General features: G+C 39.9%; 2 protein-coding genes across 2 annotated transcripts; both read left to right on the plus strand.

The window, feature by feature from the left end:
* The first annotated feature begins 6,454 nt into the window (after nucleotides 1-6,454).
* LOC127622004 (cytochrome P450 2J2-like) lies at nucleotides 6,455-11,053 on the plus strand. Its single transcript, XM_052095858.1, has 10 exons — nucleotides 6,455-6,731; nucleotides 6,965-7,127; nucleotides 7,292-7,441; nucleotides 7,706-7,863; nucleotides 8,033-8,209; nucleotides 8,592-8,733; nucleotides 8,854-9,041; nucleotides 9,182-9,323; nucleotides 9,623-9,813; nucleotides 9,946-11,053. The coding sequence occupies exons 1-9, from the start codon at nucleotides 6,549-6,551 to the stop codon at nucleotides 9,796-9,798; spliced, it is 1,479 nt and encodes a 492-aa protein (XP_051951818.1). The 5' UTR covers nucleotides 6,455-6,548; the 3' UTR covers nucleotides 9,799-9,813; nucleotides 9,946-11,053.
* Nucleotides 11,054-12,608: 1,555 nt separating this feature from the next.
* LOC127622005 (cytochrome P450 2J2) lies at nucleotides 12,609-18,449 on the plus strand. The gene is made up of 9 exons (XM_052095860.1): nucleotides 12,609-12,948; nucleotides 13,178-13,340; nucleotides 14,850-14,999; nucleotides 15,213-15,373; nucleotides 15,666-15,842; nucleotides 15,955-16,096; nucleotides 16,274-16,458; nucleotides 16,699-16,840; nucleotides 17,035-18,449. Exons 1-9 carry the CDS (start codon nucleotides 12,766-12,768, stop codon nucleotides 17,208-17,210), a joined length of 1,479 nt encoding a protein of 492 aa, XP_051951820.1. The 5' UTR covers nucleotides 12,609-12,765; the 3' UTR covers nucleotides 17,211-18,449.
* Nucleotides 18,450-18,565: the final 116 nt, after the last annotated feature.

Below are 18,565 nucleotides of genomic sequence, written 5' to 3' on the forward strand. Positions count from 1 at the left end.
ACTGATTTTAAAAATGTACACTTAAAAACTGATGTCATAAGAGCCCAGTTACATTATCCCCCTGAAAATGACCATCACATTACACATTAGAGCTAAAAACTTACCTCAGTGTGCCGCCTTAAATTGGAGATGTGATTTTAATCTTGAAATATCAGCTTGTCTTGGTGTTAAATGAAGGCATTGCATGATTAAACTGTTATATTTTTCACCATAAGGAGCAAAGAAAGTGTTTCACATTGAAAAGATTGATGCTTCAGAAGTGATTGAGTGACAGTCTGTGACAGAGGTTCAGCACACGCAGCTGTGTGAACTTCTGCTCTCGTAAAAGTCCCATTCAATAATCTCTAAATAAATTACAAATAAATTAAAATTAAACCCATTAATGTAACTACAGGAATGCCACCCATTGTAAAGAAATATTTTTTTCAAAACATTACTCAAGAAAATGTAACAGAGTAAATGTAGCACGTTACTACACACCTCTGATCATTGGTACTTTTCAAATGTCATTTATGTACAGATTTGACTGTTTTAGCCTTGTCCCAGATGTGGACTTTCTATTTAAAGCTATAAAAATCCATTATGAAAGAATTATCCAAAGAATGAAACAAACATAAACTAATTAATATTTAATGTGGGAAAATTATTTCTAGCACAGTTGTTGTGTCATTACCACCACACCAAAAATGTTTGCTTCCAACAAAGTGTTTTCATAAGTTTGCATACTTGTTAACCAAGTCAACAAAAGTGCCAGTGAACATCATGCTTGAGATTAAATATCCAAATGGGACAATTAATGTCATCACTTGTGTGCAGATTACTTTTATTGTCCATTATTTCCAGCCAAGCTGTAAATTTGTCAAATTATGCAAATATTTTGAAAAATGTATTTTTCATTGTTGTTTTCAAGGTGCATACATTTTTAGCAATGAAATGTGCCTTAGCAAGACAAAGGAAGTCTTTTTATTGCAAAATCATTGCCATCACTATCATTTCAACCATAGAATTTTACTTAACACAGTACAGTATTTGAGATGTGCTGAAAATGACACTGCGGTGCATGAAACCTAGCAATAGGCTAAATACTTTTTCAAATCAGCCTGGACCCCACCCACCCAGCACACTACCTTTTTGAACTGTTGCTTTTTGGCCGACGCAACATAGCACTGCACACCAGAACCGTCAGGCATAAAAACAGTTTTTCCTCCTCAGGCTATCCATCTCATGAATAGTCTATGTTACTAGTGTAACCACCATTCTCCGATGGAGGGAACAAGACATTGTGTCGATTGTAGTGACACAAGGGGCTTCTTTCGGGAGCCTCAGATACCTCTGAATATGAAAAAAGCCAATGCCAAATTGGCAAATAGAATTTGCATGTCCCGCCCCGGACATACAGGTATAAAATGCAGGGATCGTGCATTTGTTCAGTCAGGTTCTGCTCTGAGGAGCCGAGAATAAGGTTCGGCCATTATAGCGGCTTGGTACAGTGTTGTGGCAAGGGGGGTTACACTAGAAACCTAGATGTTCCTCTTCTGTCACTCACTCAATGTTGTGTCCATTGTAGTGACACAAGGGGTCCCTATTCAATAGCACCACTTACACTGAACCGTTACGTCACCTGCTGATGCTGGTGCAGCAAGCTGTAGCGTGCAATTGAGCATGGGCATCAGACTGCACGTAACCTTCCCCGTCATATTTTTTTTATTAGGTTCCTGGCATCCGACCCGACCGCCAGCCGCAGCCCTTTTCTCTCTCTATGTTTCTCCTCATAGAGTGTTTGATGTGGCTGGGGTCATCTAGCTATAACATGCACCGGGGGAAGGCGTTTTTTTCCAGTCCTATTCTTTCAGGGGGAAAAGACCCCGTGGAGACCACATCCTGCCCAGGCTGGTGAGATGAAAATGTGGCAAATACGTCATGTGGGCCTGTTAGCCACACGTGGAAGTGGTGTGGTGGTAGGCCCTGCCTAATGAGGGAGGAGCTCTACAAACACTGTGACTGGGGCAGAGGGGTCTGCCCAATGGAGACACGCCAGCCAGAGGGCTGGGGAGGAAGAACATCCAGGGAGTGCAAGTATGAGGACTCACCTGTGAGTAAAAAGAGCACGTGTTCGCTTTCAGTGAGGGCGCAAGCGGTATACCCCGTCTGTCATCCCATGTTACCGAGTTCTACATGCTCGGACCTGACAAAACACGGGACGAAACCGACTCAACCCGGAGATTGTAGAATCCAGTGCCAGTGCCCACGAGGATGCCACACTTCTTGTAGAGTGTGCTCGAACCCGCAAGGGAGCGGGATGGCCTGGGTCCGATAGGACAATGCGATGGCATCAACTACCCAGTGGGCGAGCCTCTGTTTTGAGAAAGCGTTCCATTTCCGCTGTCCGCCAAAGCAGACAAAGAGCTGCTCAGATAGTCTAAAGCTCAGTGTGCGGTCCAAATAGGTACACAAAGCACATACCAGACATAGCAACGATAAGGCTGGGTCTGCCTCCTCCAGGGGCAGTGCTTGCAGGTTCACTACCTGGTCCCTGAAGGGGGTCGTAGGAACATTGGGCACATAGCCCAGTTGAGGTCTTAGGATGACATGAGCACCTGCCGGACCGAACTCCAAGCAAGTGTCACTGACAGAGAACGCTTGCAGGTCTCCAACCCTCTTGATGGAGGCGAGCGCAATCAGGAGGGGCGTCTTCTGAGAGAGGGCACTTAGCTCGACTGATTCTAGTGGCTCGAAGGGGGTTCTCTGAAGGCCCGTAAGACCCACAGAGAGATCTTACAAGGGGAACAGGCATGGCCAGGGAGGGTTCAACCCATGGGCACCTCTTAGAAACCTGATAATCAGGTTGTGCTTCCCTAGGGACTTACCGTCCACCGCATTCTGGTGGGCTGCTATAGCGGCTACATATACCTTTAAGGTGGAGGGCGACAGCTGCCCCTCCAGCTTTCCCTGTAAGAATGAGAGCACTGACCCGACTGCGCAATTCTGCGGGTCTTCGCAGATCGGGAAGAACACCAGTTTGCGAACAGATGCCACTTTAGGGCGTAAAGCTGCCTGGTAGAGGGAGCTCTGGCTTGGTTGATCATGTCTACAACAGCTGGTGGTAGACCACTTAGGTCTTCCACAGAGGTGCTGTCATGGGGAGAACCAAGTCCGGGTAGGCCAGTAAGGGGCCACTAGAGTTACTTGTTCCTCATCCTCCCTGACCTTGCACAGCACCTGTGCAAGTAGGATCACTGGGAGAAATGCATACTTGTGCAGCCCCCGGGGCAAGCTGTGTGCTAATGCATCTGTCCCAAGGGGACTTGCCTCTGACCTGAGGGAGAACCAGAGCAGGCGATGGGAGTTAGGTCGAACAGGTCTACCTGTGCTTTGCGATAACGATCCCAGATCAGCGTGTCCGCTGTCGTGTTGAGGCTGCCCAGGATATGAGTGGCGTGCAGTTACCTTAGTCGGTGCTGACTCCAGAGGAGGAGATGGCTGGCGATTTGTGACATAAGATGAGAGTTCACGTCGCCTAGGTGATTTATGTACGCTACCGTGACGGTGCTGTCTGAACGGATCAAGACATGCTTGCCTTGGATCAGAAGGAGAAACCTCCGCAGGGCAAGAAATACAGCCAGCAACTCTAGGCATTTGATGTGCCAACGTAGCCACGGGCCTGACCAGGAACCGGCAGCAGCATGCCTGTTGCACACGGTGCCCCAACCCTGTTTGGAGGCATCTGTGGTGACCACGATGCACCTGGACACCTGCTGCAGGGGGACTCCTGTCTGCAGAAAAGAGAGGTCTGTCCAGGGGTTGAATAACTGATGGCAGAGGGGGGTGAAGATCACACGATACGTGCCGCGGTGCCATGCCCATCTCGCGACTCGAGTCTGAAGCCAGTGCTGGAGCGGTCTCATATGCATCAACCCTAGGGGCGGCCTCGGCTGAGGATGCCATTTGCCCCAGGAGCCTCTAGTATTGTTATGGAGGGGCCGTAGTGCCTATTTTGAATGACGAGAGGCAGTTCAGCACTGACTGCGCACACTCGTTTGTGAGGCGCGCTATCATTGAGACTGACTCCATGCCGAGAAAAGAGATGCTCTGAACCGGGGAGAGAGGTGCCTGAGCACTTGGTCCCTGTGGGCGCATAGTGCCTCTCGAGAGTGAGCTAAGATCAGCCAGTCATTGAGGTAGTTGAGTATGTAGATGCCCACTTCCCTTAGCGGGGCAAGGGCGGCCTCTGCGACCTTCGTGAAGATACGAGGGGACAGGGACAGGCCAAAGGGGAGGACCTTGTACTGGTACGCTCGACCCTTGAATGGGAACTGAAGAAAGGGTTGGTGTTGGGGAAAAATTGAGACGTGAAAGTATGCGTCCTTCAGGTCTACCGCTGCGAACCAATCTTGATGCTGGAGGCATGATAGAATGTGTTTTTGCATGAGCATCTTGAACGGGAGTTTGTGCAGAGCCCGGATGAAAACTTGCAGGTCCAAGATTGGTCTCAACCCACCTCCTTTTTTGGGTACGATGAAGTAAGGGCTGTAGAAACCCTTCTCCATCTCGGCTGGATGGACAGGCTCTATCGCGTCCTTTTGCAAAAGGGTAGCGATTTCCACAAGCAGGGTACTGGCTTTTTCGCCGTGCACCGAAGTGGGGGGGATGACGCTAAAACGGGGCGCATGCCTGGCAAACTGAATAGTGTAGCTGAGTCGGATGGTCCTGGCCAGCCAGACAGTTGCGTCTTGAGGCATGTATGCTGAGAAAAAACTCAAGGCACTTACCTTCCTCCGCATACCCGTAGGGGGCGGGTTAGTGACTGAGGAGGAGGTCCTAGTGAGGCATCCTCTGGACTCGTCAGAACTGGCTGGCCGGGGTTTTGAACCATGTACAGACGTGGACGTGGAGGTGACGCTTCTATGTCCAGAGTGCCACTTTGCCTGTAAGGTTTTGTGAACTGCGTTTGCGGGCACCGGCTAGGTGACCCAGGGGATGAGGATATCGCTCTTTTCTTGAAAAAGTAGGTACCGCAGTCCGAAGGGGGTGCAGCAAATGAAAAAACGGAAACCAAGGATTCTCCTTCCGGCCCTCCACCGGGAGAATGTGTGGTCTGGCTACCAGCTCCTGTGCAAATGTCTCGTCCCCTGGGTGGTCTGTCTCAAGAACGCTTGGGAGCCTTCCAGGTCCTTGGGGAGTCTGAGGGTTAGGTCGGTAGCTGTGCGCAGTTCCTGCGGCACATCAGGACTACCCACGTGCAGATCTTTTGGCTTCGAGCGGCGCCCTAACCCGAGGAACCAATCGTCTAGTCGTGAGGGTTGAGGGGAGGACAGAGGGTTCCAGTCCAGCACCACGCTCACAGTGGCCCGAGCAAGCATATTAGACATCTGGGCATCAGCCTCGAACTGGGCAGGCAAACCCGAAGACGGCAGCCCAGCTGAGTCCTCCACGTCAGATGCCGCGATGCTCTCCGATGCAGCAGCGACATCATCATCCTGCTCCATGGTGCCATCGGAGACATTAGACTGGCCTCGAGGTGAGCCGGTCTCACGTCGAGCCCGCACGGAAGCAATCGAGCGTGCTGGGGGCGGGTGGTTTGTAGGGATTTACCCGGCGAAACTGTGCCCGCTGAACCCTCCAAATCGCCTCCATCGCCAGCCGGTCATCCTCAATCCTGTGGGAAGAAGGAGCAATGCTGGAGTGGCGTTTCCCTTGTGAAAAGAAAGCCGCGACCCCAACGATGCCATGGTCAAGTTCTCGCAATTAGTACAAGAGCCATCCACAAACGCTGCCTCGGTGTGATTTTCTTTTTTCTTTTTTTTAAAGAAAGAGTCTTGTTGTTATTCAGCTTCTGTCACCAAGAACAATTCCTTGTATGTGGAAGTATACTTTGCAAAAACTCATTCTGATTCTGAAATCTTAGTACACATGACACGACTATACATTCTATTCCTATACTAATAATTACAAAGTATACTGCCCCACCACCACACATGCATGTGATTATTAGTTAATAATTTATCAGAGGCACCCTTGAACTTTAATATGAAATAACAATTCTACTTTTTAAGGATTTGTCCAGATTTTAAATCCATGTGGGGAAGAGAAAGGATAGGCAATTGTTATTATGTGCATGTGCAATTAAAGCTGAAGAAAGTGAAAATGTTTTACTATTCATGTTTACAGTTCAGAATTAATGTTAAACTGAACATTCGATTAATACAAAGTTTAGAAGACTTCAAGTGCATATGGAGAGATTTTAGACAGGAGTATGATGTTGTCCATGTGTGTTCACATTATCCCATGTGCTTATCTTGATAAATGTGTCCAAAGGATTGTTAGTAAAAAAATTTTATACAAATTGCAGTTCATAGTGGTCTCTTTCTCCCCAGTTCCTGGAATTTAATGTGACTTATGTAATGCCCCTCCACTCCTCCCCTCCAAGGTCTACATTTATCAGTACTGGACAAAATCACATACACTGCATACATTTTCAGGCTGCAGAGCTCAATTACTCTGTTGTCCACACACTCAGGCAAAGGGAAACTGCCATCTCCTTCAACACCATGATTCTAAACATCATATATGACAGCCTTGATTTTAGAAGCTTGATCATTTTAATTTTAATTTTAATGATTCTCGTGGACATCATCAAAAACAAGAATCCACACAAGTTTCCACCAGGACCGTGGCCTGTACCATTTTTGGGAACTATCTTCACTGAAATGGATTTCAAAACCATGGATAAGGTGGGAGCAAAAGTCATAATTTGCTTATTTGCATGTCTCCCAATTTACATCCTTTTTTTTTTTTTTAGAGAAAGGACTGATGTAATTTATTGCCAAGTTTATTTATAAAAATGCTTTAGCCGTTAATGTTGCTTATGGATGTTATCAAGTTGAATGTTTAAACACATTTATGGTCCAATATACAGTATGCAAGGTATATATGTTATATTTAGTATATTATATTTGAATTTTAGTTGACTGAAGTTTACGGGAATGTATTCAGCTTAAGAGTGGGTAGTGAGAAAGCTGTAATCGTGTCTGGATATAAAACGGTAAAGGAGGCCCTGATTGGCCAGATTGACAACTTTGTCGACCGTCCACAAATCCCCATGTTTCATAAAACTTTTAAGGGAATTGGTAAGTACACTGACTATAATTTATTACTTTTATTGACCTTTATGTCTACACATTTAAATCTAAATTTTATTCAGGAGCTGGTGATTTGTTAAAGACAATGATTTAAAAAAAAAAGAATCTTTTTAGTTATTGAATTTTTTTTCTTTCTGTGTAATATTATGAAGGTGTCGCACTAAGCAACGGATACCTGTGGCGCATGCATAGGAAGTTTACAGTTTCCCATTTGCGGGCCTTTGGAGTGGGGAAGAAAAGCCTTGAGCTCAGTATTCAACAAGAGTGTGTCTACCTTTGTGATGCCTTCAAAGCAGAAAAGGGTATGAACTTTGCATATGACCTTTTTTTGCTCCTTCCGTATTCTTCCTATGTAATTTGAATCTGATATAAGAGTTGCAGAGTGACTCCATATATTACAATTTGTACCTTTTTTTTTATAACTTCATACTCTGTGAAGAACATCAGTGTTAATTGTTGTGGGAAACTTGTTTGTTAACAAGACAGTTGGAAAAATTAAACTGGGGGAAATTGGTGGTAAAAAGTTTTTTCTGATTAAATACACATCCATGTTTTCTCTCAAACAGGACCTTTCAATCCTCTGGTGACCTTAAATAGTGCTGTCTCAAACATCATCGCATGCTTGACACTCGGACAACGCTTTGACTATCATGATGAATATTACCAAAACATTCTGCGTCTTGACATTGAATGCGTTAAATTAGCGGGCTCTCCTCGAGTACAGGTACTGACTCATGATGGCATCCTCAAAAAGCATTTGAGACATTTTTTTTCCTCACGTGTATTGACAGTTATTGCATCAATTTGTTCTGAACAGGAACTGTAGACAATACTGTATAGTTTTTAAATGTCTTTGTACTTTGCATCACCAACAACTGTGTTAATTTAAACAGCTGTACAATGTGTGGCCCAGCCTCTTTGAATACTTACCTGGCCCCCACCAAACAATGTTTGCCAACTATAAAAAGATCACAGACTTCCTGAGAGGAGAGATCAGAAAACACAGAGAAGACTGGGATCCCTCTAACCCTCGTGACTACATAGACAACTACCTGTCAGAGATGGAAAAGGTACTTAAAGTTTCTTTCATCACACTTTTGAAATACTTGACTGCCGTGTCATTTGCTCCATGGTGCCATCGGAGATATCAGTTGGACATACCAACAGTCATCAGACAGAATTGTACATTGTTTTTTAGAACTTTGTGGCATTATTTGTGGCAGACTTGATTAACTGTAATTCTATATGGTATTGATATGTAAATTTGATATGTAAATTGTGTTGTGCAAGTATGTTGTTTATTGTAATTGGTATATGTCTCGTCACTGTCATGACTGCTATGTTGCTCGGAACTCCACACAAGAATTTCACCTACTGTTGCACTTGTGTACATGGTAGTGTGACAATAAAGTGATTTGATTTGATTTGATTTATTGATTTCCATTTTCACAGAAAGAGAGTGACCCTGAGGCTGGCTTTAATATAGAAAGTTTAGTCGTGGCTTGCCTAGACCTGGTTGAGGCTGGGACAGAGACTGCTACAACAACATTACGCTGGGGTCTGCTTTATATGATAAAGTTTCCTGAAATACAGGGTGAGTGTGGAGGCAATAAGTTATCATTATAGTTATCAACTTCCCCACTTTAAAACCAATTAATTGTTTAAATCAAGTATGACAAACTACTGATATGTGTTGTTTTTTCCATTTATTTAGAAAAGGTCCAGGAAGAGATAGACAGGGTTATTGGACAGTCACGTCAACCTTGCTTTGCTGACAAAGATAACATGCCGTACACTCATGCTGTTATCCACGAGATTCAAAGATTTGGCAATGCAGTGCCACTGGGATTCCCTAAACGAGCTGCTAAAGACACCACACTAGGGGGATACTTCATTCCTAAGGTATTCTACTCTATTCTAAGAGTCGTCTTGTATAGTATTTGTTGATGGATATCATACAGTACAGTGATCTGCTAGTATAAAATTCAAAAGATGTTCAGTTTTTAAACAAAAGCATTGTTTTTTCCTTCTCTCTTCATTAGGGCACCTCTGTTACAACAAACCTGTCTTCAGTCCTGCATGATCCAGAAGAATGGGAAACACCAAACACCTTTAACCCAAAACATTTCCTGGATGAACATGGCCAGTTTCGGAAAAGAGATGCCTTCCTACCATTTTCAGCTGGTAATGATTTGAAACCATGTAACCTGATATAATATCTGAATATGTGAAATGCTTTATTTAACCATGACATAATCAGATAAACTCATTAAGTAAGAATTTATTTACTGGTATTAAATATAAACAAACAATAGTGCACAGTAATGAAGTTTAAACTTCACAAGACTAACTTAATGTCATTTGCTTCATTATTATGTATGTAATTCTTCATCATCATATTTATTTATTTGAGTAGTTATATTGTTGCTTGTCCATGCCATGTTCTAATGATTAACTTTTTTTCTGGTTATATCTTCTTATAGGTAAGAGAGCGTGTTTGGGAGAGCAGCTGGCTCGCGTGGAGCTCTTCCTGTTCTTCACCTCCCTGCTGCAGCAGTTCTCTCTCTCTAAATGTCCAGGAGAGGAACCAAGTTTGGATGGCGAGATATGGTTTACATATGCTCCTGCTCCGTATCGCATTTGTTTGTCCCAACGCTAGAGTTTGTGTTATAAGGTGAAGTGTGTTTTTTGAGTATACATTAACAACTAAGCCTGTTCATTAATAGTATAAAATAAAGAGAGTTTTGCTTTGATGTTTTATGTTTTACACATGAAAAGTTTATGTGTGCAATATTCTTATTTACAGAGTGTGACTGCAAGAAGGCATTGCTGAAAAGGAATATATGGATCAAATATTACACTTTTTTATATTGCATTATGACTTTCAGAAAATTAACAGAGCATACTCATTATAACATTGCAATTATAGCATGCATGGCAAGAAAAAAAACAAAGAATTTGTTGGAAAAGTTTTTTTTAAAGAAAGTTAGTCAAATCTGAAACAAAGCATGTTTTTAGTTATATTTTTATATATAAGTTTTATTATGTTATATTTTATCATTAAGTTTTTGACTCAAAAGATTCACAAATCCTTTTCTCTGGCAGTGATTTAGTATTATAGTTTTCAATACCTAGATCAAATCTGTCCTAAATGAAAATATTTTTGTGAATTCTATCCTCCAAAAGAAAATTCCAATATTATATTTACATTTATCAGATGCTTTTATCCAAAGCCAGTTATGTGCTTTAGCTGTAGGGTGAACAGGTGAACACAATAAAACCACACTGGCAAACATTCAGTCAAGAGTATATGTTATGCAGGTTGATTTTAATTGAAAGTGTGAACAGTGTTCTTAGGAAGTGGTATTTTCATAAATATCTGGTCGGGGAAGTCAGTTCAAGTCAGGTTTTAATGTTTTATATGTATTAATAACAATATTTGTTGGCCAAAACAATGCTTTGACATTTTTGTTACCTTATAGGCCTACATTTTTGCTGTTTCATGAATTATTTTGTGTTAATTGGTCTCTATTATTAGAGCATGTTGTCACAAAATGTCAGTAAACTGTATATTTCTGTAGAACCGTGAAAATGTTAAATAACATTTTTACAGCCTAGATTTTAACCCATGTGTGACCTTCTGGACATTTTTGTCTTTTTCATTTTAGTTTTTTTTTCTATAATTTTGGCTATGTTAATTCCAACGGCATACATTTTGCCAAAGGTGTGTATATTTGGGGGAATTTTGATATTTCAACCTCAGTTCCTAAAATACATCTATTATACACTGTGTACACAAAATAGTTACACTCAGGACCTCCAGGACATAAATGTCCCCATTGAAACCCATTAAAATTGCAATATTTCCCAGTGCTATTAAAGAATAAAATCATGAATTCTATTATATTATGCATTCAATCAGGAGCCCTAGCTTCAAAATTTAAGTGTTTAATATTTTCCACCAAATGGCGCCATTTTTCTCATGTTTGGCCTATGGAGCAAAAACATAATTTTTTCCTATTTTCTGCTTGCTGTATTATAGAGCACTTCAGGCCAATTTAATTAATAATGCAACTAATTGTGTGGGTGTGTTGGTGTGGATGTGTGGGTGTGTTTTGTATTTGTGAATTGAGAAATTTGTGTGTGTGTGTGTGTGTGTGTGCGTGTGTGTATGTGTGTGTGTGTAAAAAACAAAAGTGGCATTATGTAAACAAACTGCCATTTAAAGGGTTAAAATCCTGAACATAAATGAATATTTGGTAGTTATGATCAGGACTGATATTGGTTAAAAATCTGAGTCAGTGAAAGTGGAAAATAATATTAATGTATAACATTTTTATGGCATTTGATGCAGAGATTTTATTGACACACAAGGGTTAAGGTGTGTGTCTGTACAGCAATTACTACTTTCAAATGTAAACCTATTATTGATTCATACATTGAAGTTTCCTTTCAATATTACATTTTTTTGTGTAAGCAAATAACATCACTCTGTTTCATCCAGAACATACAAAACAGATAGGATAGACAACAAAACCATTTAAAGACAAATACCGGGCAATTGTCAATGAAAATCAAAACATAAAAATCACAATACCTAATATTAGTTAATAAATAGAAATAAACAAAAGCCAAAAGAGAACTAAACAGTAAGTTTAAGCCAAAGAAGAAGAAAAACAGTCAGGAAATGCTATCAATAACCAAGTAAAGGAATGTTTCACTGTCGAGTGTTTTCACAGTGCAACTCAAACCAGAGCAACAGCTATTATGTAACAAATTGGGGCCCCTGACCCATGGGAATCCTGGTACTTTCAACCATAAACCACTTGGTTCACGGAATCCACATGACCAGGGACAACCTACATTTTTTAGATTCAGTATGTGTTCTTTTATTTGTTACTTTTTTTTAAATTTATTTTTTATATATATCACTCTCAGACCAGGGTACAAAAGAGCTACATTTACCCTTTTAAGGGTTTAGATTTGTGAAGTAACGTACTGATTAATTTAATTGAACATTGCAATAACTGCATTCACTGTAAAGAAAGGTTGGTCAGTTACATGTAGAAGGCTCTTAAATAAAAAAAGGATAATCTGTTGTGAGAGGTTACTAGCTAGGCTTGTTTCTTTAAGAGAATATCAGAAAAAGAGCAAAACAATGGTTTCGTATTACATCCGCCCAACCCTCTAGACTACTTAATCATTAGGAAAAAGTGCTCTGTCAAATCAAAATACTATAATTTCAAGACTGCACAGATATTCTCATGTGCCATGTGTGCATGTGGTTTATCTCTTCTGTCTTTTGTAGTTTCAACCTTGTAATTAAGTCATTATTTCTCGCTTGTTCTGGGAAAAATCACACAAAGAGTTCACACAAAGGTTGATTTTGTGGGGTTTGTTTTTGTTGGAAACTATAGCATTCATCATTACATAACAGAATTACATAACAGCTCCAAAACTGCTCAAATGCCCCCCTTACTGCTGAGACTCAGGTCAACATTCTCTTCTGAGATAAAGAAAAAAAAAACTTGCAACGCCTAGGCAACAAAGATCTGGTTGAACTAAGTCAGTTAGTAGGACTTTCAGTTTATTTGAGAAGTGGAGCCTGCTGCCTAAAGATTTAGCAATGATTTTATATTCCTTATATGAGTGGCTGGATTTAAAAGGATGCTTGTTTTGTTTTTGTTTACTCCTGCTGCTTATAGATATTATCAGAAATAAAAATCCTGCAAATTTTCCACCAGGACCCCAGCCACTACCCTTCCTAGGAAATACCTTCACTGATGTTAACTATACAACTGTGGATCAGGTGAGGCACTCTTTAATAAGATTAAGACATTGAGACATTAAGACATTTCTTGCAATGACTGTAGGTGCTAATGTGTAATATGAACACAAAATAGCAAGTTACATGATGTTCTAATCTTTTTACAACAGTCATGATGTTGATCATAACAGTATTATGAGATATTTACATTTTCACATTTCATTTGCTGTGGAGTGATTTAAATATAGCAAATAATTTTTTTCTTCTTCAGTTTATTGAAAAGTATGGAAACATATTCAGTCTGAGAAATGGAGGTGATAAAACAGTGTACGTTTCTGGATTTAAAATGGTGAAGGAGGTTTTGATCACTCAGGGGGATACCTTCATTGACCGCCCCATTTCACCTCTATTTGATTCACTTTATAAAGGCAGAGGTAAGTGTATGTAACAACTACTAAAAATGAGATTTAGAATGCTATACCTAGTAACAATACTGAGTGGATCAATGGTTTTAACAAAGCAAATAAACAAAGATGTCAGATTATAAATACAGTTTATATTGAATCAAACGTATCTATCCCTCATCATCATGATGACATTCTATTGCACAATAGAAGGTATAAAATGTGCAAATTGCAGGTGATTATTGCAATAATGTTTTTCATCGCAAATAAGCAAAACAGGCCACGTGTTGAGAAATATATCTCCTTGCTCATTAGGGTCAAATGCAAACCATTTTGTAAATAGAAAAACCTATCTATACGTGGAAATAATCTATACATAGAAATAACACCAAAGGCAAGCCATTCTTTTTGACACTGACCCAAAACTGAGAAAGGTCCTTTATGTTTTACCTAAAGAACGTCCTACTAAGTAACAAAAAGTCCAATCCAAATTTTAAATACTTTTCTGGTACCCTGGTCATATGGTTAATATACTTTTTAGCCCCCAGAAAAAACAAAACACATTTTAAAGTAAGGGTACCTAACATTAGATTTTAAAACACAGCTGATACTCATTTTAACCCAAGAATGCATATGTGCACGCCTGTCTACTGTTTGGCTAAATTCGTTACATGAAGTGATTTGATCTGCCACTCTATACTTTTAATTAAGGTGTCTTTGACCATGTGAACTGACTTTTTTTAGCAGTTAGTTAAATATTTTTTTTAATTATAAGAGAATTTGCATCAGTACTCCTACACTCCTATGTTGGTCCTTTTGGTTCAAGGTTTATTATTTGTCACATACATATTACATACATGTGATGTAATGTATAACCCTCTATGATCCATATATGTTTATGGTCCACCCATCTTCTATAGCTGCTTGTCCTATGCAGGCTCCACTCCTTAGAACCACTTCTTAGCGTGTTTGAAACTGCAACTTTAGTTTTATTTTTCAGTACACCTCTCTACTCTGAGCAATAAATATGGCTACATAAAAATATAGTGTCAAACAGCAATACAGAGAACATAAGGATGTCTTTTTTCAAGTTTATTACTAATTTGTATGTAAAAAAAAAAAAGTATCCTAGTCCATTGTACTTGTTCATATGTACATATGTCTTTGTATGGATAGTGATGTTTAGGCATTTCATATTTTACCACCAAACATAAAAATTGCCCATATTTCTTTTATACAGTCTTTTTTACACTGTCACCCTGCTTTATTTTCAATGTGTGTGAAACTCAATTCAATGTTCAATAAAGTAAATCATAAATAACATTATCATTCCAGTTAATTTTACTTGATTTAAAAAAGTAGTTTTATAAAGAAGAAGCATTGAGATTTCACCTGGGTATTTTTTGAGCCACATATGCATATAAGCGGGGTAAGGTTGCATAAGCCTTTTTCAGCTGTTGTTGTTACAAAGACAAGCATGTGGAATTTGCAGAAAGCTAGTCTAAAAAAATGTCACCCCTTTGTCTTGGACTGGGAAAGGTATGTCCTTTAACAATGGGTACTCATGGAGAAAGCAACAGCAGTTTTCCTTAAGTCATCTGAAAAATTTCGGAGAGGGGAGGAAGACTCTAGAAGAACTTATTCAACGAGAGTGCTACTCCCTAAGTACAGCCTTGAAAGAAGAGCAGGGTAAGTGCCCGAAAACTTAGATGAGAATTCTTTATGCAGAATAACAATGACCCCAACACACTGAGAAATTTTTTAGTTTTCAGGATTGTTTGAGTTTAAATTATGTGTTAAGAGAGGTTAAATGTTTGGTTTCACACTGTGAGCCTTTCATACATACAGACCACCCTGACTCATAATTTTCGTGATTTGGTCTGTCTCTACCTTGCAACACAGGCCACCCATTTGACCCTCTCGCCAAAATCAACAATGCAATGGCCAATGTTATTGGTAACCTGGTGTATGGCCACCGATATGAGTATGATGATGTTGATTTCCAAAAGCGTCTACAAATGAGTGCAGAGTCTGTGTTTCTTTCAGGATCTGTGTGGTACCAGGTAGAACCTTCATACTTGACCTGATGCAAATACAGCTATACAACTTGAACACTGTAAAAATTAAAAGATACTTGAGGCACTATTTGTGGTTCCCCAGATGCCACACTGGATGAACTCTGAATATGAAGAAGGGAGTCTTCAGTATCCTATTTAATTGCTCAAAAAACTGTTGGTAGAACCGTAGAAGTAAAAGGTTGCTTAAAATTTCTTCAGAGGGATTTGCCAGCATGGCATCCGAGGAACCCAGCATACATAATACTCATACTTTAACAAAGCTTTCATCCTTCTCTAGCTGTATAATGCCTTTCCAGGTATAATGAGGTGGTTGCCAGGACCTCATCAGACAATAATCTCAAACTATCAAGAGTTGGCAAACTTCCTGAGAGAAAAGGTTGAGCAACACAGACCAGACTGGGACAGTGATAATCCTAAAGATTATATTGATGCATACCTTACAGAAACAGAGAAGGTATAAAAACATTGAGTTTTGCAGAAATAAGACTATTCCTATTGCATGATTGAGAATGATCTAAAATGTATTACTAAACATTCTTGTCCTTGTGTTTCATTCTTGGCTTCAGAGGAAGAATGACAAGGAGGCAGGATTTAGTATTGACAGTCTGGTGTGGTGTATGGTGGACTTGTTTGAAGGGGGAACTGAAACAACAACCAACACTCTCCGATGGGCTCTACTCTTCCTCATCAAGTACTCTGACATCCAAGGTACAACAATGAATGTACTTAATATTAAAAGTGTGTAAAAAGAGACATAAAAATCCTTACTAGTAAACCGGTGTAACCTTGTTTTTTATTTGACCATAGTGAACACGTGGAGTAGGAATTATTTTAGAAGTGCACATCAATGTTCCTCACAAATACCAACATTGTATTCTTTATTAGAGAAGGTCCAGGCAGAGATAGACCAGGTGATTGGGTCCCGTTTACCTACTATGGCAGATAAGGCAAACATGCATTACACTAATGCTTTCATTCATGAGGTTCTCAGAAAAGCAAACCTTGTGCCAATCAATATGTCTAGAATGGCAAGAAAGGACACAACCCTAAGTGGCTACTTCATACCAAAGGTAAAAGAAGACAGTTTATAACGTTTGTGTGTCACACCACTTGATAATTCAGTTTAAGAGTCTCTTTCCTGCAGATTCATTTAAAAATACATAAAACATTTTTTTAAAATTGTCTAAGACTGAAATATATAATGGAACACACATTTCTAATAGAACACAGCAGTTTTCTAAGCTAACACATTGTGAACCTTCTTACATACAACCCCCAATAATATTTCTTCCTTCCTGTGCTGAATTAAGGGGACAGAGATAATCACTAATCTGACATCAGTGCTGTATGATAAAAATGAATGGGAAACACCGGACACCTTCAATCCTGGACACTTTCTAAACTCTGAGGGCCACTTCTGCAGGAAAAATGCCTTCTTTGCTTTCTCAGCAGGTACAGATATTCCTTAAAAAAAACCCTATCTGTCTATTAAAACATGCCATACTCTCAAAAGAGTACTTCAGTCAAGTAACCTAGATCACTATGCATTTACAACAACACAGTTTGCAGGCTAATCAAGAGTATATTTACATAGTTCTTTGCTTGTAATGTTCAGAAAGCTCCTTCATTTGTGATCCTTTTTACAGGCAAGAGGCAGTGTCCAGGCGAGTACCTAGCTCAAATGGAGCTGTTCATCTTCCTCACCATTTTCCTGCAGAACTTCAACTTCAGCCCTTCCCCTGGCGTGGAGCCCAGTTTGGAGAGCAAAGTGGGCTTCACACAAGCACCTCTGCCGTACAAGCTGTGTGCTCACCCGAGATAAATGGTGTCGGCTCAGTATGGCAATGAATCTGCATCAACCACTTGGGAACAGTGCAGCCTGTAATCAAGCCATTTATGGGTACATATTGGTACTATAATTGGTGAATATATTTACTAATTTAGAATGAGTTCCAAACACATTATTTTTCTTCTTCTGGTGCTTCTAGTGTTTTCTATGTAGATATCTGTGGTGTTGATATCAAAGTGTAATTTGCCAGCAAAGTAGATTTACAGGTTATTAGAGTTGCCAAAGATTATCATGAGAATTTTAAAGTGTTCAGGGGATGTCAGAGTGGAAGCAGAGTGGGTTGATTTAAAGATTACTAGTACATAAATCCACAAGATCTTACCTTCACACTGTGGACTCACTGATATACTTCTGTGCTCATGAAACTCCAAGAGACTTAAGTTGAGCAAACCGGGACGGGAAGACAGCCAGGCAGACAGACACACACACACACACACACACACACACACACACACACACACACATGTTGTGTTTCCATGTTTTATGGGGACTTTCCATAGACAGAATGGTTTTTATACTGTACAAACTTTATATTCTATCCCCTAAACCTAACACAACCCCTAAACCTAACCCTCACAGAAAACTTTCTGCATTTTTACATTTTCAAAAAACATAATTTAGTATGATTTATAAGCTGTTTTCCTCATGGGGACCGACAAAATGTCCCCACAAGGTCAAACATTTCGGGTTTTACTATCCTTATGGGGACATTTGGTCCCCACAAAGTGATAAATACACGCACATACACACACACACACACACACACACACACACACACACACACACACACACACACACACACACACACACACACACGTGCGGCTATGCTTATGAGGAATCTCCATAGACATAATTATTTTTATATGAACTATAGATTCTATCCACCTAACGCTACTTCTAAACCTAACCCTCACAGAAAATGTTCTGAATTTTTACATTTTTGAAAACATATTGTTTGTATTTGAATTATGGAGACACTAGAAATGTTCTTATAAACCACATTTATAGCAAACTTCCTTGGAATTACCAGTTTGTAACAAAAATGTCCTCAAATCAACCAAACCCGCCTACACACACACAAATATAGCTACCTGTGAATGTGTACATTTATTTTATATTCTTAATTTTAAGAAGTACAATTGTAATTTTCTTTAATGCTATGAACTTGCATGTGAAATAATACGAGCTGTCCTGTTTGAAATTTCATGTCAACTACAGATTTTTCACACAAATTATAAACAAGTTGAAACCTAAAAAAATAAGTAGAAATACATGTATAACAATAAAAAGCTTGTATAATGAAAAAGTGCAGTTTGTTTGTCATAGCT

Source organism: Xyrauchen texanus, chromosome 28 (assembly GCF_025860055.1).
Source record: "Xyrauchen texanus isolate HMW12.3.18 chromosome 28, RBS_HiC_50CHRs, whole genome shotgun sequence".
NCBI lineage: Eukaryota > Metazoa > Chordata > Actinopteri > Cypriniformes > Catostomidae > Xyrauchen > Xyrauchen texanus.

Coding starts and splice junctions, on each gene's coding strand:
- LOC127622005 (XM_052095860.1), top strand. CDS start 12,766: ATGATTTTATATTCCTTATATGAGTGGCTGGATTTAAAAGGATGCTTG. Junction 12,949..13,177: donor ACTATACAACTGTGGATCAG/GTGAGGCACTCT, acceptor TTTCTTCTTCAG/TTTATTGAAAAGTATGGAAA. Junction 16,097..16,273: donor CAAGTACTCTGACATCCAAG/GTACAACAATGA, acceptor ATTCTTTATTAG/AGAAGGTCCAGGCAGAGATA.
- LOC127622004 (XM_052095858.1), top strand. CDS start 6,549: ATGATTCTAAACATCATATATGACAGCCTTGATTTTAGAAGCTTGATC. Junction 7,864..8,032: donor CGGGCTCTCCTCGAGTACAG/GTACTGACTCAT, acceptor TAATTTAAACAG/CTGTACAATGTGTGGCCCAG. Junction 8,210..8,591: donor ACCTGTCAGAGATGGAAAAG/GTACTTAAAGTT, acceptor CCATTTTCACAG/AAAGAGAGTGACCCTGAGGC.